Source organism: Ochotona princeps, chromosome 17 (genome assembly GCF_030435755.1).
Source record: "Ochotona princeps isolate mOchPri1 chromosome 17, mOchPri1.hap1, whole genome shotgun sequence".
In the NCBI taxonomy this organism is placed as follows: domain Eukaryota; kingdom Metazoa; phylum Chordata; class Mammalia; order Lagomorpha; family Ochotonidae; genus Ochotona; species Ochotona princeps.
The window spans coordinates 28,405,619-28,430,002 of record NC_080848.1 but is presented as its reverse complement, the minus strand read 5'-3'; the positions used below and the strand labels follow the sequence as shown (position 1 = coordinate 28,430,002).

Below are 24,384 nucleotides of genomic sequence, written 5' to 3'. Positions count from 1 at the left end.
GAGGTAACTCCCCCAGCATTTAACATAAATTCTAAACATCTGTTAGAAAGGCCTTTGACCTGCAGAACCAACAGGTTTCTTACCACCATGCCTCGGACCTTGAGGGCCTGAGAAGGATTCATCTTACATAAGTAGCGTAAAGCATCTGTCCTACGCCTTCCTCCAAGACTTTCTTCATCCTGTCGTTCTCCATGTTTTATCAGGCCCCTACAAACTAAATATTTAACAGTCGCCATTACTTCAGGTTATATAAGTAAGATGTCAGAAAGAATTTTTTTTCAGCCTTAAGAATCAATCATTTATGAACATTAGATACTACAGAAGGAAAAAAAAAAATCAGGGGCCTTGAAAGCACAACCACATAAACTGGTCAAAATAAAGCAAAGAATTAAGAGATTCAAAATTGAAAGAGTGCCCTAAGGTACAGCACCATATCATCAAACACACTTGCAACCACAGTTGTAGAAAGAACCGGGAACAGCAGGCAAACATCAACTTAAAAAAAGTTTTGCATGAACCTTGAAGTTCAATGAACCTCAACCAGAACAAAGAACATCATACAAAAGACAAAGAGGAAAACAGAAAATCATGAAAGTAATCTTAAGGAAATCAGATAATAAACCCAGAGGAGAAAAACATTATGAAAGAACACAGACAGAGGCCCGGCGGTGTGGCCTAGCGGCTAAAGTCCTCGCCTTGAACGCGCCGGGATCCCATATGGGCGCCGGTTCCAATCCCGGCAGCTCCACTTCCCATCCAGCTCCCTACTTGTGGCCTGGGAAAGCAGTTAAGGATGGCCCAAGGCTTTGGGACACTGCACCCGTGTGGGAGACCTGGAAGAGGTTCCTGGTTCCCAGCTTCGGATTGGCGCAGCACCGACCGCTGCGGCTCACTTGGGGAGTGAATCATCGGACGGAAGATCTTCCTCTCTGTCTCTCCTCCTCTATGTATATCTGGCTTTGTAATAAAATAGATAAATCTTTAAAAAAAAAAAAAAAACACAGACAAAAATCATGAGACAATAGGATGCTTTTTTGCAACTTATTTATTAAGCATTTTTCTATTTATTTGGAAGTCAGAACTACATAGATAGAGGAAGGAAATTAGGAAGAAATCTTGAATCTACTATTTCAATCACAGTGGCCACAACAGCCAGCACTGGGGCCACACTGAGGCTAAGAGCCAGAAGTCTCTCAGATTTCCCGCGAGGATGTCAGGGACCTAAGCATTTAGGCCCTCTTCTGCTTTTTCCAGGCCATGCCATTAGCAGTAGCTGAATCCAAAGTAGTGCAGACAAGATACAAACTAGAACCCATATGAGATGTGCAGGGGCTTTATGCACTACACCAGATCTCCCACATGGGTGCAGGTTCCCAAGGCTTTGGGCCATCCTCAACTGCTTTCCTAGACCACAAGCAGGGAGCTGGATGTGAAGTGGAACCAGCAGGACATGAACTGGTACCCATATGGGATCCTGTTGCATGCAAGGCCAGGGCTTTAGCCACTAGGCTACTATGCCAGGTCAGCCTATATACTTTTGAAATCTCAAAACTCAACATCTGGGCCCGGCGAGGTAGCCTAATGACTAAAGTCCTTGTCTTGCACAGGCTGGAATTCCATGTGGGCACTGGTTCTAATGCCGGCAGCTCCACTTCCCATCCAGCTCCCTGCCTGTGGCCTGGGAAAACAGCTGAGGATGGCCCAAAGTCTTGGGACCCTGCACCCACATGGGGAACCTGGAAGAAGCTCCTGGCTCCTGGCTTTGCATCAGCACAGCTCCGGCCACTGCAGCCACTTGGGAAGTGAACCAACAAATGGAAGATCTTTCTCTCTGTTTTGAATATCTGCCTTTCCAATGAAAAAATAATCAAATCTTTAAAAAAAAATTCAACATTTAACATTGGATACTCAGTGAGACATAATTAAAATCTAAGGGAGTAGGCTTTGAGTCTCACAGTTAAGACACCCGAAACAGAAGACCTAAGTTTAACCCATTATTAAGCTCCTGTCCCCAGCTTCCTGCTAATGCACACATTGGGAGGTAGTGCTAATGGCTCAGATGCTTTGGTCTCAGCCACCCACACACGACAGCTGGACTGAGTCTGCGCACTGCAGCCACAGGCTGGCCCAACCTGACCATGGCTGGCATGTGTGGAGCTAATTAGCAGATGCAGAAGCTCTGCCTCTGTATTTCTCTCTCAAGCCCTCTCTCCATATGCTCTATACTCATGCTCTGTCTTTCAACCATACTGTTTTGAAAAAAAATCTGAAAATCTCACAAATGTTTCTTCTTAGCTCCAAACAATAGATTCTATACATGCCCATGCAAATCTCTTCAATATGCCACTTTGATATTATATTTACCTTCATTAAAACTATCAGGAACATTGGCCACCAAAAGACATAAGAACCAGGCACCATTTCGAACATGCAGCAAGGCCTCAGCCACATCAACTATAGGAAGCAAGGAAGGAAGCTCTGTAATAAAATAAAGACAAGGTTACTATAAAGAGTGATTTATCATTATAGTTTACATTAAAAATCCTCTGACCTTTCAGATATCATCCAAAAGTAATTATAGTACTTCCTTTTCACAGCTGAAAATAGTCATTTGCCACATATGCATGATAGCTTCCGCTGCGCTAACAGCACAGCATCAAACATTGTAGAAAGTTTTAATGAACAGTGTTTTTTAAAAAATTATTTTCATGAACTCTTCTCTTTGCATTTTTATGTCTTTTCCTCTTTTTCTTATATTTTCTAATACATGAACTTGGAACATATAATTAAAATCACCTCTAATCTCATCACAGTTAATACATTTTAAACATATCCATGAATATAGTCTTGTTTCAAAATCTAACAAAACTGGGATTACATTCCAGCTACTATTTGGTCCTTTACTTTTTTCATTTGACACACTTGGGACATTTTCCAAAATTATTAATGGGCAATGAAATCACCAAATCAAACATATAATGTTAATACCTACATAATACATCATACTGTGGAAACAACATTTTAGTTAATAATTGTTCAATATGAATCACTTTTTAATTTTTGTAGATACACTTTTATTAGAAGATTTTTAAAATAATACAACATGCCAGGGCAAGAAGTTACACAGTATCATTCAGTAGGAAAAATGTAGTCCAAATGTATCTTCGCACTGGTAGTACCTGCTTGTAAAATGCAAAGCACATCAGCAGCTTCCTCCAAGTACACTGGACTCTCAAAGAGCTCAGAAGACTTGAGGAAAAACTCTCCATTGGATTCAGAAACCTAAAAAAAAAAAAGAATTCTATTAAATTCAGTAATGGGGGCAGGTCTCTTGGGCAGTGGGATAAGCCACAACTGATGACAACTACATCTCATGTTAGAGTGCCAGTTCAAGTCCTGGCTGCTCCACCTCCAATCCGACTTCCTGCTATTGCAGCTGGGAAGGCAACAGATGATGGCCCACGTACTTTGGTATCTCCCATAAGGAAGACCCAAATGCAGTCCTAGGTTCCTGGCTTCCCCCAGTTGCAAACATTTTAGGAGTGAAACAGTGGATGGAAGATGTTTCTATCTCCCTCCCTGTCCACTCTGCTTTCAAATAAATAAATACATGTATTTACATATTTATACATATATTACATACACTTAAAATAATAATAAATTTTGGTAACGAATTGAGCTCATTGCTTTTGTAATTATGTTGAGCTCACACATCATGTCTCTTAAAATGTCAATCATCCAATTCTTAAAGATTTATATGGAAAATGGAGTTAAAACTCAAGAGCAGCAGAAATACTCTCTAAATTCTACGTAGTGCTGTAAGAAAAAAAAAAAAAGACAAGCTCCTAAATAAGAAAGTCACTTATTTTATTACAGCCATTAAGTGATGTATTAAAAAAAGATACAGAGCCAGTGCTGTGGTGCAGCAGATTAAAGCTGTCACCTGCAGTGCTAATATTGTATATGGGCACTGGTTCAAGCCCAGGCTACTTCATTACCAACTGACACCTGGGAAAAGCAGGGGAAGATGGCCTGTGTGCTTGGGCTCCTACAGGAAGCTCCTGCATTCAGCCTGGACCAGCACAGGCCATCGAGACCATCTGGACAGTGAAGCAGCAGATAGCAGATGCCTGCTTCTCTCTAACCCCACTTTTCAAAAAAATAAAATGTATCTTTTAAAGAACTGTATTGGAAAAATTTGGGTTGAAAGTAAAAAGTAATAGTATAACAGGAGAGAAGAAAATTATAATTTGTGATAAAAAATTTCCAATATATCTTAAAATCTTGACCTAACACTGGCTAAAACACACTAATCAATGTCCTCAGTACCTATTATAAAACAAAAACAAAGCAGCCATCTAATGGGTAAGGCTAGTCAGTCACCTTACTTCCAGTTCAACTTTAATACACCCAACTTATTGTTACATACGAAGTAATTAGGGCTCACCCATTGTCTAAATAAATCAGTTTTCCAGTTATACTTCACTATTCTAATTTATGGGGGAAATTAGATCCTACAACAGTATTATCAATCTCGGTAATCCATATAAATCTTGAGATAAATTCCTTTTGAAATGTCAAGAAGGGACCAGCTCTGTGGGCTAGCTGGCTAACCCACCACTCACCCACCACCCTGCGGTGCTAGAGCAAATCTCAGCTCCTCCATTTCCAACGCAGCTCCCTCCTGATGTTTCTGGGAAAGCACAAGACGTTGACCCAAGTGTTGGTACTCCTGCACCCATGTAAAATACCGAGACGGAGTTTCAGGAAACTGGCTTCAGCCTGGCTCAGCCCTGGCCACTGCAGCCACTTAGGGTGTGAACCAGCAAATGGAAGGTATCTCTCTTTGTGTAACTCTGCCTTTCACATAAACAAAATTAAATCTTTAAACTAAATAACATCAAGATGACACTGTATGGGAGTAGCTATCATGGCACAGGGGGTGAAACTGCACTGGAACATGCCCAGCTCCACGCAGAGTGGATCAAGCGATGCCTCCTGGGATCAAGCGATGCCTCTGCTCGGATGACAGGAAGCAGGTGATGCTTCAAGTGTTTGGGTCCTGCTATCCACAGAAGATGGGGGGACAACTCCCAGCACTGGCCAAGCCCAGGCCCACACTGTATGGGCACATGAGGAATTGGAAGACAGCTCGTTTGCTAGCTCACTCTCTCTATTTTTCTATCTCTCATTCAGTGTCTCTGTGTCACTCTACCTTTCAAGCAGGAAAATAAATAAGAATTCATTTAAAAAAGAAGAAAAAGAAGGCATTTTATGGACCCCACACAAAATAGAGTTCCTGTGACAGAAAATGCAGAATAGGCATAAATAAGAGATAGTAGTAATTCTACAGTAAGACCGATAATCCTTAAGCCTTTGAAAGTAAAACGCCTTTCAAATAGAAATAGGAGTACAATAGGATATAACCCACCTTGCTGCTCTGGTTTTCACAGACATCACATCATGAATACCCTCAGCTGTGCTGAAATTACCTTGTTCATGATGGCCAGCAGCTCACTCAGCACGAGCCGCAGGCGCCGAGGCGAATCGCTGTGTTCAAACTCCAGTGTGAGTCCGTGCTGGAGCTGCGACACCAGGATGCTCTCTCCACCACCTCCCCCAAGCTTATGCCTAGTAAAGTACAAACGCACAATGGCAATGACCAGGACGTTTGCAAAAATATCATCTTTTTAAAAATGACCTTATTGAAACCATCAACAAAACAGCGCATCAATTTTAAATGTTTCCTATGACTTGTGAAGTATTCTTTAGTTTACCTATCATTTTGGGGACTCACAATCTACAAATGTAAAGACTCTATCACAACTGATCGCTAGCAATGACTTCCAAGAGAAGAGCAGCTTACTTCTGGATTCACAGAAGGGAAGAAGAAACACAACACCCATCCAGAACCTTCATGAACCAACGAAAGCTGCCCAAGTGGGTCTCTTAAGTTCTTGTGATCTACGGAGTTAGTCAAACCCTTCCCACAAAGTAACTGCCTTCATAAGTTCAATCCACCACCAAGAGAATATATAACCCAACTTCTCTATAAGACATGCTATAAGAAGGGAGAAGACACCAGAATTTTAACTATAAATGGAAAAAACCTAAGTAAAACACCCTACAAAGCTGACACTATCATTCTGTTCTCTGGAGGAGGAACTACAAAGGAAAACCATTGGACGTTCTCCCCCTAGACAAATCCAAGCAAATCCCAATTTGCCCGTCCTGTTAACTCCACCTTACCTCAGCTGCTGTTCCTTGCTGGCATCCTGTTCTAAAGCATGGAAGTCCACGGACAGCAAGGCCACAATGGAGTTGACGGCTTCCACTCCAGACAGAAGGCGAAGGATAAGCTTTTTATCTTGAGCCCAGCTTTGACTCTGGTCAGCAGGAGCGCAAAGCGCCATCCGCACCAAACAGGGCAGGAGAAGCCTGAGTTCTGGGTCACTGAGGGAAGCCAGGCGCACAACATCCACCTTCTGCATCGCCTCAAAGGCGAAAGGGCTGACAAACTGAAGGCTTGAACATTCAGTCATCATCACTGTGGATCCTAGTGATAAAAAAAAAGTAGGGGTTCAACTTCCATAGATAGAAATACCCTCTTTTTAAAAATAACTGGCCCCTACACCATTCAAGACAAGGCTTTCTCTGTCTGCCTTGGTTCCTCCCACCACATGGGTAACAATAACACAGGGGATCTCCGTGCCTCTCCCAGCCCAAGCAATCTTTGCTCTAAGGAGGTTTTCAGTAGCACTTGAAGCCTGGTGTGATTGTGTATCTGGCACACAGTACTAGAACTAGGTAGTGGCAAAGCCTAAAGCTTAACTCTCACCTACCAAGTCCTCGTCCAAGCCCTCCCCAACAGCATCTGTCCCAGGAGCGCCACAAAACATCAGCAGCAACCCGCAGCACAGAGGAGCTAACAGCAAGTGCCAACTAACCTCCACACACCTACTACCCCACTCCCCTGCCAGTCCATCACCTGGCTGGCCACAAACCAGGTCACACTCAGGCTCCCTGGCTGCCCTGTGTTGAATGGGTCAAAAGCTGATGTGTAGGCTCAACAGAAAAAGAAGCGTGCCATCTAGGCAGCTGCTTGCAGTCTGTCCTCAGGAAACCTCAAACTTCCCACTACGACCACCCCCACCGCCAAACACACACCCCAAAAAGCCTGTAAGCGAGTGGACAATTCGTCAAAGCCATTTCCTGCTAAGACCAACCGAGCAGCCCAACCGTGGGCACGGGGCGTGGGCAGGAACGCCGCTCGGCTCCCCAGCGGGAGGAGCTGGGCTTTTTACACAGGGCTCGGATGGCATGGGGCAGGGACGTCCAGACCGCGGGCTCACAGGGACTTGCCCCGGAACAGGCAAACCGAGAAAAGCCCAGCCGGAGGCAGACAAAAGCGCTCACGCTTCGTACCTGAATATTCTACCCTCCAAGCCTCACGGGCCCCCACGGGGATTCTGCGTCCTAGAGGCGGACGCGGCAGAAATCGAGAGCGCGGTCCGACGTCGGGCCTAAGCGGTAATCCGAGTCCCCAGACCCCAGCGGTGCCCGACTCGACCGGGGACACCAAGAAATCAGACGCCGGGGCCGAGCCGGTGGTGGGTTAGAACGCGGGCGGGATGGGGACGCCGCACCGGAGGGCGTCGGGGAGCACCCGGGCTGCAGGGAGGGAAAAGCGGACGAGTTGTTTTCGACCTGCACCCAGTTCCTTCATTCATCCCCAGCGACTGGCTCCCGTCGGCCACCGTACTGAACTGAGAGGAAGAAGAGCGGCTGGAGGAGGAAACCCTGAGACGACGGCGACGGTGCCCCGGTGCGCGTGCGCGGCCCCGCCCCTTCTTCCGGACCCGGGTTCGTGGCCCGGCTCGGCCACCTCAGGTTTAGAAACCGTGTTCTAGCTTCTTTCCCGAGTCCGGCAACTGTGTCCTTTGGACCGGTTCACTAGTCCCCTGGGAGCTTCGGTGACTTCATCACAGGATGATCGTGGCGTTCAAATGTCGTGACGTATGGAAAAAGTGTTAACGTTATCCCCTCTGCTCCTGGACTGGAACGCCTACGTAGTCCGGTTACATCTGTCTTTAGCTCTTTCCTGTGCCCACCTCGCATACAAGTCCTAGAATCTCAGGTGGTAGTAAAATTTAGAACATAATCTGTTCCCAAGACTGCATCTTCCACCAGCACCGTCCTAAATCTACAATGTTCCTTTCAGCCTTGGGGTTCTGTTGAGACACTGTTGGCACTTCCGGAGGAAGAGCCCAAACCTTCTCCAAGGCCTGAAAAATAGCCAGTAGTCTGCATGTGAAGAACCACTAGCCTCTATAGCTCGTCACGCTGTTTTCTTGTTCCTAGTTGGATCCATGTGTATTTAACCAGGCCTGTGCTAGGTGGAACTTGGCACCATCCAGGGCCTTCACAGATGAATAATCTCTTTTAAAATAAGCTCTGACATTCAACAAATATCCACAAAGGAAGGAAAGGAGAAATATATGTGTTTCAGTGTTTCCACCTGACCCAGTAAGACATCTCACATTGTGACCCAGAATACAGGTGCACATGTATTCACACAGTTTATAGGTCAAATTGTAAATGTGTATGCTGTACAAATATATGTAACAAACCCAAGTTTACACGGAAACAAGATTTCAAGATGGAATGCACAAACTCCATGCTGTGACATCGCTGCTCACCACACACTTAAAGTTGATTTTGCAATGAGTTGCTGACTTACAACATTTTCTTTCTCAAATTAATAGTAAGGAATGACTTGTTTATTCAATATTTGCTAAGTGCGGGGATAGCACTTTCTATCTGTTACCTGTTTTAATTATTTAAGGGCAGTAATATTTTCCAATTCACAATTATGGAGACTGAGGCTGTGACAGCCTAAGAACTTTAACTCTTTTTCTATGGGCAGCCATTCTATAGGAGGACTGTTAAAGGAAATAAAAAACTGGTTTGGGGGTATGAATGAGGAAGAATGAATGGGTATTAAAATGATTTTTAAAACCTTCCCAAAACAACAATACACAATAAGCATTCTCTCCATCTTGGTCTACAGGGAACAGAAAAATAAAATTCAGCATCAATAAGGTAGCCAGAATGTCACAGTGATGAGTACTGACACTCGGCTAGCTCTAAATCCCCCTTTTCTCCTCTGTGAATGCTTATTTCAATAAATAGCTCCACCACCTGATGTTCCAGAAACCTGGAAGTCATCCTGGCTCCAGCCTCTGCTTCTCAAGTTAACTTTAGCATCGAAAGTCTTTCAAATCATTGGGAAAAAAAAATGCTTGCCAATGAGATACTTCTGATTATAGTTACAAAGAACACATATACTCCAGGTGCGTAAGCAAGGAGTTCATCAGAAGTAGGGCAGCTGGGCTCAACCAGCATCTATTCTGGCTGCAGCACTACAAGCAGCAACTTAACACACTAGACCACAATTCCAGCTCCCCAACTACTGCTAAATCAAAGGTTTTTTTGTTCCAGCCTCCCCTAAACCAATCTTCAAACTTTTTTATTTAAACATTTAATTCGGGAGCTGATGCGGTAACCTAGCACCTTAAGTCCTCACCTTGCATGCACCAGGATCCCATGTGGGCACCAGTTCTAATCCAGGCAGCCCCACTTCCCATTCAGCTCCCTGCTTGTATCCTGGGAAAGCAGTTGAGGACGGCCCAAAGGCTTGGGATCCTGCACCTGCATGGGAGACCTGGAGGAAGTTCCTTTCTCCTGACTTTGGATTGGTGCAGCTCTGACAATTGCAGCCGCTTGGAATGTGAATCAATGGATGGAACATCTTCCTTTCTCTCTGCTCTTCTCTATATATCTAACTTTCCAATAAAAATAAATCTTTCCAAAACAATTTTTTTATTTGTAAAGCAGACAGAGGGATAGAATCTTCCGCTCACTTATCCCCTGAAAGTCCACCAATAGCTGGAACTGAACCAAGCTGACATCAGATGCCAGAACTCAGGGACTGAAGGACTTGAACGACTATCTGCTGCCATTCACGGTGCACATAAGTAGGGAGCCATATCACAACCACAGGAGCCAGGACTAGGGCCAGGAGCTCCAATATGGGCTGCCGCATTCAAAGTAGGTTGTGCCACCCCTACTGAATCAATATTTTTAAAAGATTCATTTATTTTGCTTGAATGTCAAAATTACAGAGAGAGAAGAAAGACAGAGATCTTCCATCTTCTGGTTCCCTCCCCAAGTGGCTGTAAAGCCCAGAGCTGGGCCAGACCAAAGTCAGGAACCAGGAGCCAGTAGTTCCTTCCAAGTCTTCTATATGGATGCAGGAGCCCAAGGCCTTGGACCATCCACCGCTGTTTTCCCAGGCCATTAGCAGAAGGCTGGATCAGAAATGAAGCAGCCAGGACTTGAATTGGCACCCAAATAAGATGCTAACACTGTAGGTCAAAGACTAATTTACTATGCCACAGTGCTGGCCCCTAATCAATCAATTTTTTCGAATGGTGTGAAACCCTAAACCCAGCGCAATAGCCTAGTGGCTGAATCCTAGCTTTGCATGCACTTGGGTTCCATGTGGGTCCTGGTTTGTATCCTGCCTGATCCATGTCCCTTCCAGCTTCTTGCTTGTGACCTTGAAAAATAGTAGAGGATGGCTGAAAACCTTGGGACCCTGCACCTGTGTGTGAGACCCAGAGGAGGTTCCGGGCTCCAGGTTTCTGATGGGCTGGCTCAGCTATAGCCATTGCAGCCACCTGAGGAGTGAGTTAGCAGATGGAAGAACTTTTTTGTCTTTCCTCTCTGTAAATCTGACTTCCTGGGCCCGGCGGCGTGGCCTAGTGGCTAAAGTCCACGCCTTGAAAGCCCCGGGATCCCATATGGGCACCGGTTCTAATCCCGGCAGCTCCACTTCCCATCCAGTGCCCTGCTTGTGGCCTGGGAAAGCAGTCAATGATGGCCCAATGCCTTGGGACCCTGCACCCGTGTGGGAGACCTGGAAGAGGTTCCTGGTTCCCGGCTTTAGATCGGCGCGTACCGGCCCGTTGAGGCTCACTTGGGGAGTGAATCATCGGATGGAAGATCTTCCTCTCTGTCTCTCCTCCTCTGTGCATATCTGGCTGTAATAAAATGAATAAATCTTTAAAAAAAAATCTGACTTCCCAATAAAAATAATAAATCTTAAAAAAAATTGTTTTGAAGAGCTGATGCTCTTCTATTTCTCTTCTCAAGTGGCAAATAACAAATTAGCTTTAACATTTTTAAAGGATTTATTTATTTTTATTGGAAAGTCAGATATACAGAGTGGAAGATAGAGAGGGAGATCTTCTGTCCATTGATTCACTCCCAAAGTGACCATAACAGCTGGAGCTGAGCAGATCCAAAGTTAGGAGCCTCCTCTGAGTCTCCCAAATGGGTGCAGGGTCCCAAGGCTTTAGGCCGTCCTCCACTGCTTTCCCAGGCCACAAGCAGGCAGCTGGATAGGAAGTGGAGCTGCCAGGATTAGAACTGGTGCCCACATGGGATCCCAGTACATGCAAGGCGAGGACTTAAGCCACTAGGCCACTGCACTGGGCCCAAATTAGCTTTGAATTGAACACTGAATAGATCACACATCACATTTCTCAATGTACTATCTTACATAATTACTATTTTGTGGTTAAAAATGCTTGAGAAGCAGACAACAGGGAAAAAATAAGCCCATTACCATTTCTAGTCACAGAAAGTCATATTTCACCAATTCTCTGATACTTTTTTCACATTTTTCACAATGCGCCTATATGAGATCCCGGCGCATTCAAGGCAAGGACTTTAACCACTAGGTCACCGTGCTGGACCTGACAGCATTTTTTTTTAATGCGGCACATAAAATAATGATGTCTTAATTACTGGTTCCTTTGATTTGATGAAATTTTGCATGGTTACTGTATTTTAAGTCCAAAAAGAACAGTCTTTCTTGGATAAGCTTTCTCCTCTGACTGCATTCTTTTTGATTAGTTCTTTTCCACTTAACCATTTTTTCAATCAAAATGGAGAAAGAAACAAAAAGGCACAAAAGAAAATCACATTAGAATATCTACTACTTTTTCAAGACTGTTAACTTTATTGACACCAATCATGAATCAGCCCAACTACTAAAACACCTTCTGCTTTGGGGTGAAACTCCATTTGCTTATGGTACAATTCAAAACACAATTTTCATATGTTTATTTTTAAATATTTAATCCTTCAATTTGAAAGACAGTTACCGAGAGAGAGAGAGATCCTCCCATTGCTTCACTTTCCAAACAGCAGCAATGGCCAGGGCTGGCCTGGACCAAGTCAGAAGCGTAGACCTTCATCCAGGTCTTCATGTAGGTGCAGGACTCCAAGGACTTGGACCATCTGCTGCTGCCTTTCCACAGCTGGGTCAGAAGTGGAGCTGCTGGGACCTGAACTGGCACCTGCAAAATATACAGCATCACAGGTGGCAGCTCTATTTTACAACACCACAATGCTAGCTTCTCCAGCTGGAACTTTAAACCAAGACAGCAACTTAAGTAAGTTGGAACTGCTCAATTCTTAGATTTTTTTTCATCACTGCTGGATCTTCTCCCCACAGTTCCTACTGTCCTGAATGCCTCTTTTTCATATGTAATAAACCCCTCTGTATCCTTTAAATTTTAAGTCAGGTATTATCTTAAGAAGCCTACCCGACAGACCACCCACCCTTCACCATGTATCTTCCAATTATACCCTGTCCCTCCGTCAGTCATATTACCTTATAGCTGCACTGCAATTAGAACTTGTCTATATCTCCTGCCACAAAATACTTTTCAGAATAGGGGCCACATTTTTTCTCCTGGCACAGTATGACACTTAAAATTGTTTTGCTGAGGGACCGGTACAGCAGCCTAGCAGCTAAAGTCCTCGCCTTGCACACAACAGGATCTCATGTGGGTGATGGTTCTAATCCGAGCATCGTCACTTCCTTTCCAGCTCCCTGCTTGTGGCCTGGACAAGCAGTATAAGACAGCCCAAGGCCTTAGGACCCTGTATCCACATGGGGACTGGAAGAGGCTCTTGGCTCCTGGCTTGGATCGGCTCAGCTCCGGCTGTTGCGGCCAATTGGGGAGCGAATCAGTGGATGGAAGATCTTCCTCTCTGTTTCTCCTCCTCTCTTTATATCTGACTTTCCAATAAAAATAATAAATAAATCCTTGAAAAAATTATTTTGCATTAGTGATAAAAACACAAAGATACCAAGAAAAAATATTAAATAACCTGCTGAATCATGATTGCAGTACCCATCAATGTTAGTGCCATCAAAACGTGATGAGGTTTGTTACTGTGTCTGGTTAAGTGCTGCACCATTCATATCACTTCAGAGGACTTATCCAACTAATTATATTTATACAAGTATGCTTCCTAGTCGGTGGGGGCTTAAGATCAGAGATACGTTATCTCATAATTAGTAATTACTTTACTGTAAAAATGTTTGTTAAATTTTTAGTTCTTGGTCATCAAATAAAATTTTCTAAAGATTTATTTGAAGGCAGATAGAGGAATTAAAAAAAGGAAAAGACAGGTTTTCTATCCACTGGCAGGCTCCCAAATAGCTACAACAGCCATGCTTGTGCCATGCCAAAGCCAAGAACCAAGAACTTGGATCTGGACCTCACACATGGTTGGCAAGGATTCAGCCACCATCCACTGCTTCCCACGTGTCAGCAGGGAGCAGCCCTGGAAACAGAGCAACCAGCACTCTGGCATGAACTGCCTATCCTACACTAGGCCACCCCCTACCATTTTAAAGTCTTAAAATTTGGAAAAGTTGCCCATTTTCACTCTTCTGTGTTCTTAATTTTTCAGTTTTTCTGAAGCCCTATTGAAGTTCATTTCAGATCATAATTCATTCCAGGGCATAATTCAAGTGGATGTGAAGATCTGAGCAACTAGCTCCTTTGAATCAGTTGGCTGCCATTGTTCAAAATCTAGCACAGGCATGTTATTTCACATTTGAGGTTCAAGATCCTTGAGGTAACTTTTAATTGTAGTGCACTGGGACACAAGGGAGGTAAACTTAAACAGGGACTAAATACTAAAAAAAAAGAGGAAAGAACACTACCAACTCACTTAAAAGTCTCCTTTTTGTTACTATTGTCTATTTTGTTAATTTCTCTGAAAGGCAGACTAAACTCTCCCATTCTTTCACTTCCCAAATCCATGAGGACTGGGATTAGGCAAGGCTACATCCCAGAGCCAGGAACTGAATCAAGATATACCATGTGCGTATTAGGGGACCAACTAAAAGGTAGACATGAGCAAGAACCTAAAATGAGCAAAGGAGTTGGGACTCAAACTCACACCCTCCAGCACGGGAAGCAGTTAACTATTGCATCAAATGTCCAAACTGTTTTATCTTGTAAGCTTCAGTTCCTTTTGGATTTGATTCTTCAAGAAAAAATATTTGAATTATGGAGAGCAAAGAACAGAAAAGGAAAGATCCTCCATCTGCTGGTTCACTCCCCAAATGGCCACAAACAACCGGATATGGGCTGATCTGAAGCCAAGAGACAACAGCTTCTTCCCAATGTCCCATGTGGGTTCAGGGGCCCAACTACCTGGGCGATCTTGTCTGCTTTCGTGGGTCACCAGCAGGGAGCTGGATTAAAGGAGCAGCCAGGACTCAAAACTTGTGCGCACATGGGATGCCAATGCCACAGGTAGAGTCTTAATCTGCTATCACCAGAACTTCATTCTTCAATTTCTAAGATTAATTTTCATTGGAAAAACAGATCAGATACACCAAGACAAGAGCTTCATTTGCTGATTTACTCCCCAAACAGGCACAACGGCCACAGCTGAGCTGACCCGAAGCTTTTTCCACGCCTCCCACATGGATGCAAGGTCCCAAGGCCTTTGACTATTCTCCATTGCTTTCCCAGGCCACAACTGATGGGAAGCGGAGCAGCCTGGACATGAACTGGAGCTCATATGGGAACCTAGCACATTCAAGGTGAGGATTTAGCCATTGAGCCATCGCTCTGAGCCCTGGATTTGATTCTTTTGAAAGACATAGGTTTATATATTAAGGAATCATCCCAGAGCAGGCATTTAGTCCAATGTTTAAGACACCTGCACTCCGCCTCTGAATTTTGGGTTTGGTACCCAGTTCTGACTCCTAATTCTAGCATCAGACTGGTAGATTATGAGAGGTAGCTGAGAAGGCTCAAATTGAGTACCTGCTTCTCACATGGGGAAATCTGGATTAAGTTCTGTGTCCAGTTCAAACCCTAGCCAGCATCTATTCCAGTGCTAGTCATTTGTGAACATTTGGGAAGTGAACCATGAATGTGAGCTCTCAAATAAATATTCATTTATTTTAAAGATGTTTTTAACTGGAAAGTCAGATCTACAGAGGAGACACAAAACATTTTCTGCTGATTCACTCCCCTAAGTGGCCACAAAGGCCAGAGCTGAGCTGATCTAAAGTCAGGAACCAGGAGCTTTTTACAGGTCTGCCACGGGGTTGCAGGGTCCCTAGGCTTTGGGCTGTTTCCCAGACTTCAAGAAGGGAGCTGGATGAGAAGTGGGGCCATATCTAAAAGGCTACAAGATCAAGAAGAGAGGCTCATGTTGAGAAAACTAGATGGAATAACATGCAAGGCCTTAGGTTATTTATTATCTATAGAGCAAGTAGTAGCCAATAAGTGTTTTAAACAAGCAAGTGAAGACCAAGAGTGGACAGACCAACTTACAAGTATGCTGAAGTGGTTCAAAGTAGTTTTAATACTTGATATGGTACTTGATAACGACAATTTAGATCATCAGCTCAAATGAAATGGAAATGGTTTTACACATATTTTTATGAGAGAGACAGCTCCCATTTCTTGAGTGCTCCCAATTGCCTGTGGTATTTAAGCCTGAGTTAGACCAAAGCCAGGAACCAAAAACCCAATCCAGCTCTCCCAAGTGGGTTGGCAGAAAGTGAATTACTTCAGCCCTTCCCAGCAAATTCATCATCCTAAAGCTGGAGGAACCAGTACTGGGTATTAAACCCATGTATGCAAATATGGGTACAACAAATGCCTTTGAGGTAGGCAGGCAGGGTGGCAATGCAAGCTATTCTTCCACCTGTGGCGTGGGCATCCCATATGGACACTGGTTGATGTCTGGCTGCTCCACTTCTGATCCTGCTCCCTGCTTTTATAGCCTGGGAAAGCAGTGGAGGATGGCTCAAGTCTCTTGGGCCACTAGTCCAACGTGGCAGACTCAAAAGAAACTCTTGACTCTTGCTTGGTTGAGTTCTGGTCATTGCAAGCACCCAGGAAATGAATTAGCAGATGATCTGTCCCTCTTTCCCTCTGTAAAATCTTCCAAATAACATATTCTTAAAATGGAGTTGAGAGCCAGTTTTGGTATATCAGGCTAAGCCACTGAATGCTATGTCAGATTACCAGTTTGAATCCCAGCTGCTCTGCTTCAAATGTTATTTCCCTAATAATGCAGCTAAGAAAGTAGCAGACCGCCCAAGTACCTGGTATCCTTTCACCCACATGGTAGATGTGAATTGGCACTGCAGGCTTCTGGCTTCAACCTTGTCCATCTATGGCTGTTGTGGCTAGTGAAGGAATGAACAGCGGAGGGAAGATCGAGACCTTTCTCTGCTGCTCAGCCTTTCAAATTTGCACCCAAATGCCTACAACAGCCAGTGTGTGGCACGACAGAATCCACAAGCCAGGAACTCCATCTTGATCTTGCATCTATGTGGCAACAATTCAAGTACTTGAACCACGATCTGGTTCCTTCCCAGAGTTGTGGAAAACTAGATCAGAAGCCGAGGCGGATTCAACCCCAGGCACTCCAGTACAAATGCAGGCATCTCAAGCAGTGGGTTGATGCACTAAGTCTCAGCACTTACCCAACACACAATGACTTAATGGGCATTCCAACTTTAGACCAGATGCCTGCCACTAAATGAACATATTGAATAGTCAATACACAAGATCGGTAATCACTGATAACTGCTTACAGAGTTTATGGTTTGTACACTTTAAACAATGTATAGTACCATATATAGCAAGCACAGAATACTTTAAGCACAAAGTGCTGGGGGGGGGGGGGGAGAGAAATGTTACTTTTAATGATAAATACAAACTTGCTCGGGACAGAACCAAATCTTAAACTCAGACATTCTGAATTCAAGACTGGAAGACACTGTGTGGTATAGGGGCTAACTAAATTCAGCATTCAGTAGTATTTTTTTCCTTTGGCAAAAATGCTGCAAAATAAGCATTCACTTTTAAATTTCACAATAGGTCATCTTTGACACAGTTCTGTTGGATGACTTTGGGGAAAAGAAAGTTAAGAAAAAGATCAACTTACAACTATCTCAAACAGGACTTTGCAAATAGAGTTAATTTTTAGTGCAGCATTGATAACGCCCCTACAGTAAGCACAGGAAAATGTTAAAAGTTAGATAATGAAAAAATACATTCAAGATGGATAAATTTACCTTACACCAGAAACCAAAACTATGTTTCTCTTACTTTCTTCTTTGCTTTTGTGTGTCCTGGTCAAACAACTCCACTTTAAAGTTCTTGAGAGGTGAGGAGATATGAAGAAGGAACCCTGACTTACCTGGATTAGTTGTTACCAGAGAAGAACTTCTAAACACCATGGTAGGCAAAGCCTAGACATTTCCATTTAATGCACTTACGCGATTACGGTTGCCACTAAACCTCCAGACTTCCCTGTACTATTTCAAAGGTTACTTCACCAAAATGGTTTGAATGGAGTTCAACTGTATTTCTAACATTATCCTGAGTCATTTCTCTGCTTCTCCATCTCTCAGAAATCTATAATGATCATTATATGCTGAGTATTTCTGAATAATTCTTGCTTTAGTAATTCTGTCTCAGGCATATTCCAACAGCTAAACAGAAAAAAAAACTATCAGAGCATGTTGCAATTTGGATTCTAAAATTCCATAAATGTATTAATACACAGAGCAATCAGTTAGTGGTATGAGTAAATACATACATTTATGCACATAAATAATATATTAATATCAAGAGGCCAAGATAATTTCCATAAGTAATTTATTATTTACTTCTAGAACATTTCAAAGTGCTCACCAAAATTTCATATACTTTTACCTTCAAGTGTGTAGCTCTTGACTTTAAAAAAATTCACATGGAGAACTCTGGCAAATAATTTGCAAGAACATTCTTATGGAACGGATGAACTAACATTGTAGGCTTTCAAAGTCTTAGATTTTGCAAAGGTAGAGCACACTGATTACAATGTAAAAACTATTTTCTTAAGGTAGGGGACATGTCTGTCTAACTAAGCAGTTTGGATTCTTAACAAGTATAAATACCTTATACATAGTACAAACAAGTATGTGATTTAAACTATGAAAGAAAAAAATTCATTTCCTTCAGTAAACCACTCAATAGGATTTATCAGATAGTTTTCAATATTGAAAACTACAAATAGAAAAGAAAGATTGTGTGCAGTTGTGCAAAAAGTGATTAACTCCTTTTATAAAAAAGTTTCATTTGCATAGTTAATTTTTAGTCATACACAGACTATAGTAAAGAAGGTGGAAACAAATCAGAGGTAATATCAACCATGAGACAGAACATAGCTTAAGATAGGCAATTCAGCAACGTACAGCTTTCTTCAAACACAATGTGCTGACAGAATCTATTTCAAAATAACCACAATAATTTTGGAGTATATTCTTCCTCAGCCCAAGTCTGAACAAAAATATTTTAGATGGCTGCTTTGAGAATATTATAGCAGAGTTATTTTTGATGATAAATCATATTTAAATATTTTTCTTGGGCTTAAAATACATTTATGCGTCAAATAAAAATAGGGTAAAGCTAAGCTTTATTTGATGGTAGCTTATTTGGACTAGAAAATTATTACCAAACTAATCAACCTATAAGAAATTAGAATATATATACATACGCAATTATCCTACACATTGTACACTGACAATTAAAATTATTTTTTAAAAACAAAACACTCAGATAAATTAAAAGTGCATTAAGTATTTCTGGGTTGCCTTTGGCACAATAACACTGCTACAAGTTTTTGCAAATTTGAGATGGAAGTGTTTTCAACAGAATAAGACACCACAATGAAGGCTTCATGAATAATTTATTCCATTTGAAGTTTTTTTGTTTTTTTTTGTTGTTTTTGTTATTTTTTTTTAAAAAGTATAAACCTTTTCATTTTCCTCAATCACAATTTGTACAACTCAGTGTTATGGCATTCGGCAGCAATAGTGTTTGTTCCTTATTCTTTTTCACGTTAAAAAGAAAAGCAATTGGACCATATTAAATGTTACTACTCAACAACAACTTTAAAACGCCCCTTCATAAAGTGACCAAGCTATTGAGAGGATTGATGCTGACATGTCCAGTAATGACATTACAATTTGTACTTTAAATTCAGCAACTTTAAGGTCCACAAATCCAGTTTCTATCTTAAAACTCCATGAATACATCAACCTGAGGAATATTTTAGGTCCCAAATCCAGTTTTTGAATTCATACTCCGGAAAAAAAAAAAACACATATAAAAATTTAAACCACAGTTCTGGGCCCATTAAAATATTAAGAGAAACCAAAATGTGATTTCTAGCTGATTTGGTGGGGAGGGGAATAAACACATATGTTAAAAAGGTTTTGCCATAATTCAGACAACTAAAATCTTAAGAGGAAACCCAGGCCAAAATACTACTCATGCAACATTAAATGTAATAATAGACTGATATGAAATGCCACAGTGGAGAAGTAGCAAATTATATGATGCGATAGCATTTAAAAACTTCCTTTTAATCTATTCAATTTGAACATTTTAAATAATGCAACATAGTATTTTGATATTACAGTATTAACATAGTGCTTGATTAAAGATCTGCAAATCTTTGTTGTAACACATTAAGTTAAAAAATTACTTCAGAAGGTAAATATGAAGACGATAGGAGATATTTTAATACAGTAATCTGTGCCATACTGACAATTGAGTACGAATACAGCTGAGGATGGCTGACTAAGTACTAAGAGCTTAATTTTAGTGGTTTAAGAAAAGTTTAGAAATATTTAAAAATTACAGCTACTTTAAAATTTAAGGATTACATATAAGTACACTTGGTGGCCTTCTGGCCAAACAATAGGGTGTACAGAAATTTATTATTCATACAGTGTTAATTCACAGTCCTGATAACTGAATGGCTTGCAGAAGAAAGGTATGGCTAGATGTTTCTCACTTGCTGGAAGCAGACATTATATAGCTAATCTTATTTAAATGCCATGATACTGAACTTCCACCCTGCTTCATAATGGATAACTACACCCCACCCAAAACAAAACAAAACAAAACACCAAAGACACACGCACAGACATTATCACTGTAAGGAAGAAGTCAAGCTGTTGGTAATCCACTGGCATAAAGTAATAATATTTTGCTTATCTATATAAATAAAACATGATTACCCATACCTGTCTGTGACAGTACATCAGGAAATCAGAACCATCATCCTGTACAAAAGGCTTCATTTCTTTTTTTCCCCAAGTCAGCCGACCTTTTCTAATGGCTATTTAATAATTTTCAACTGAGTGTGAATTGGTAAGGGAAGGAAAAAATCTTTTCAGCAAATCCTGTATATTTGGGAACTATTCCCTGATTTTCAGATAAAATAAATAGTACACTGGGTTCCCCCTAATGGCTCTATATAAAAGAACTTTCAAGGAGTCATTTTTTTTTTAAACAATCTATTTTCAAACTGAGGTGTGGTTATCATGTTAGTGATTTTAAGCAACTGAGAACATAGTTTTAATTTTTAATAACATATAAAAAGATATTAATTTTGCAGAAATCCCAAATAAGCATCCTTTCCCTCAAATCTCAGCAAGTTTTTGTTTTAAAATAAAGTACATAACTTGTGGTGTGTAGCATAATTTAAAAACAAATGAAGAGATGGAATCTTCAGATTTAGTATCAAAATATACTGACCACAGGGATTGATTATAGTCTTAAAAGAAATTACTGGAAACCCTTGTCATCAACTGTGTTTTCATCATAGAAAAAACACTTGCTAATGTTTTTATTTACACAATTTGATGAAGTCATATTGTTCATTAGAAAGTGATATTTATGCTAAGCAGATTATTTACATACAAAACAAATGCCAGTAAAAAGAATAAAATACCAAATTAAAATCCCAATGGTGGTACCTCATTGTTTACTTAGCTTTTGTATTGTGTTTTTCAGAGAAAAATATTAATGTAAATTATAAAGAGTCAATACATAACTATTGTATGCAATTTATTACTGTTGGCAATGTCATCTGGAGGAAAAGACATTCACTATTAAAAATAGTTTTGTAAATAAATGGATCATCCCCTTGTAGAGAACTAATTAACATACAAATATGAATTTTGTTAGACTGCTTCCAGGAAAGATAGGTAGACTTGGTGACTGTGAATTCAAGTCAGCAATGCAGGTAGGAGGCTAACTTGGGCTCTCTGGTGAGTAGCACTGTAGAAAGGATTACTGGGAAAGTCTGCATAAAAGCAGTTATCTTGGCATGTGCAAATAAGAAGGGGTAAAAGCTGTACTGAAGGAAGGGGTGAATTAAAGTCCCTACAATTCAATCCCTTCTTTAGGGAGGTGAGAACCTCCTTGGCATCTGCCCTATCTTAATCTGAGCTGTGTTAAAGAAAAGCACAGACTCTGGTGTTTGGGACTGCCATCTCCAAACCAAGAAAATTCAATAAATAAAAAAGGAAAAGGGAAACAGGTTAAGTTTAGAACTGATTCTTTCACTAGTGGAATAGAGTCTGAATACCAGAATTCACTGAGAATCTATTTACACCACAGTTTGATTGCACACACACATACCCAAACATATGCATACACTCACACACATTCCCAATCTTTAATTTAATAATAAAAAAGTCAAACAATCAAGAGTGATTGCTCTTAAAATAATTTGTAAAATGCCTAGAGCTGGGCTAAATTTCAACCTTGTAGCAGATCCTGAAGATAAATTTCATATAATTAACAATATTCCCATGCCTAAATGTGCCACTGTTAAAACTGAAAAAACTTTAAGCATTTAACATTAAACACCAAAATTAGTTTAAGCATTCAGTAGCAAATGTTTTTCTTGTAAAACTAAGTTTCTTTCACTGGAAATGGCCTGAAATATTAGTCATAGCCCTAAACCATAGTACAAAATATAACTGAAGAATTCTCATTTTATTCTAAGTTAAACCACCTAACAATATCACTTGTATATTGCCATCATGTTACTCTGTAAAGGTGTGATATATAAAATGCTGTAAGACCCGGTACCTTTTCCATTTATAAACACAGTGAACTTCATTACTGTACATGTACTCTGCAACTACAGCTTAGCTGTAAATCCTCCACACACAATGGTATGGACATTATTTCTCCTCTATCCCCATTAAACTGTACATTGAGACAATACAAATTTACTGTCCCACCCACCCCCTTACAAAAAAATAATACTCTAAAAGCAACCCTACTGCAACTTTTTAATTAAGACGATTACATATATTTTAGACCAATTGCTTTAAAGCAAGAAGGCAGTATAAACCTTCTAGGAAAATTTTTATAAAAGAGGTTAAGAAATATAAGACAATTTATACATTTAAAAACTTACAATAAATAAGAGATGCAGGCATTTTTGAATACTAGATACTATAATCCAATACAAGAACATCTTGATGTTCTAAAGCCATATGTTGAAATTCATTGTTCCTCATGTTTCCTCTCCATGCTTTTAATATTCATTTTACATGACTGGGTACTATGGCTCATTACTCTTCACAAATACTGTGACTGGAAAAAAAAGGTTAATTTTGCTACAAAAATGTTATAATACGTTTGTATTGATCAGTCATCATCCTAAAGAGTTCAGTAAAGTCAATGAAAAACAGCAGGGTTATAGCCGCTCCCCAAGTCAAAACAATATTTGTTGAAGTAATAAGAATTAGACCCCATCACAAATGACTCTCACTGAGAAGATAAATTTAACTTAATCCTGCAGCGAAATATCCTTTTTCCTTGTTCTTTTCTTGCACAGTTCTATCAAATGAAGATCACAGCATATTCATGATAAAGTTATATAATTGATTCAGCACCACAAAATGAATTGGGAGACATGAGCGTCTGTCCTGGATTGCAGGGTCACAGGTTAGCCAGGAGAGTGCATTGTACTGTTCCAAAACAAACCTGAAAAGAAATAAACTATGTAAGTCATAAATCTATTTGCAACAGAGATTTTGGAAGTACTTTTCAATTATACTATTCAAGCTTCAAAGTCACCTTAAAAAACAGAAATAATTACCTGTGTTAGGAAAACCCTGATTCTGAACAACACAACTGAAACTGTAAACTCTTATCAAAACTGGAGAAAAATAAGAATTGACATTATATTCTTTCACAGTTGCAACCCAGAACCCTTAATGATAAAACTGCTATACCTGAGGACATCTGAAGTCTGATTTGAGTCAAGTGGGTGGGAGTGTTTACTGTGAAGCAGCTCATCAGATTGCACTGAAGGCACGTGGAGGTGCAAAGAGGCCTAAAAAGTTAACAGGGAATCAATCAGTTGACTACAGGGAAAATAATGTAATACCTACTTTTACCTATCTTTTCCATTCTGTCTTCTTTGATGAAACACATTTTAGTTTAATGTTATGAATGAGAGCCACTATACAAATTCTTGGTCTACTTGCTTAACTAACTCATTACAGAAGTAACTATTAAGTGCAAAACTCACATTGATTTGTCCTATATTTTCTTTAGCTTTATTGTTTTTGAGATGACAAAATTGACCCAAAGGATTTCCAGTTATTTCCAAAGTGTAACTTGCCTAAACGTATGAAATGAATGCTTAACTGGAACAAAGCCTCAGAATGTAGACTATGCAGACAAAGCTAGGTCTAGCACTAAAAAAGCTAGCAGGAATAAGCTTATGCAAATGCTTTACTTACATAGATATAAACTGTCAGCACAGCTTTGGTTCAACTGTGAATACTCTTAAGTAATACATTGCACAAATTCCTTCTTTGCGCAGTTTCCTAACACAGGCTTAGCAATGCCTGACACACCCATTTAGGTATGGCAATGAAGAGTGAGAAAACGGACTGCATTACTCTTCTTTGCATTTCACCTGAATGAAGTCAGTCATTTTGTTTGTAAGACAATATATATCAGAGTTAAAAAGATGGTAGTTTCACTAAATTATTAGATCTCTCTGTACTGTAAATGATGCATTTTTTATATTTAGGTGCAGTCGCCTATGCAACTGTTATATGTGTAAATTCTTGTTTAGTATATTCAGGAATATAACTAGAGAACTTTA

At 40.7% G+C, this 24,384-nt stretch overlaps 2 protein-coding genes across 5 annotated transcripts in view; both read right to left on the bottom strand.

The window, feature by feature from the left end:
* INTS2 (integrator complex subunit 2) overlaps window positions 1–7,799 on the bottom strand; it is a 50,413-nt gene extending 42,614 nt beyond the window's left edge. For both annotated transcript variants that reach the window (XM_004590955.4, XM_058675647.1), the window contains exons 1-6: window positions 7,426–7,799; window positions 6,250–6,556; window positions 5,493–5,631; window positions 3,180–3,282; window positions 2,365–2,478; window positions 84–214 (exon numbers count right to left, since the gene is read on the bottom strand). In XM_004590955.4, coding sequence (XP_004591012.1) covers window positions 84–214; window positions 2,365–2,478; window positions 3,180–3,282; window positions 5,493–5,631; window positions 6,250–6,545 — 783 coding nt within the window. In that variant the 5' untranslated portion in view covers window positions 6,546–6,556; window positions 7,426–7,799. The remainder of the gene's footprint in view (window positions 1–83; window positions 215–2,364; window positions 2,479–3,179; window positions 3,283–5,492; window positions 5,632–6,249; window positions 6,557–7,425) is intronic.
* A 10,719-nt stretch (window positions 7,800–18,518) lies between these two features.
* The window catches only part of MED13 (mediator complex subunit 13), a 99,373-nt gene continuing 93,507 nt past the window's right edge, over window positions 18,519–24,384 (bottom strand). For 2 of the 3 annotated variants that reach the window (XM_058676068.1, XM_058676069.1), the window contains exons 29-30: window positions 23,501–23,601; window positions 18,519–23,249 (exon numbers count right to left, since the gene is read on the bottom strand). In XM_058676068.1, coding sequence (XP_058532051.1) covers window positions 23,117–23,249; window positions 23,501–23,601 — 234 coding nt within the window. In that variant the 3' untranslated portion in view covers window positions 18,519–23,116. The remainder of the gene's footprint in view (window positions 23,250–23,500; window positions 23,602–24,384) is intronic. The other variant, XR_009246944.1, reaches the window with a different exon arrangement.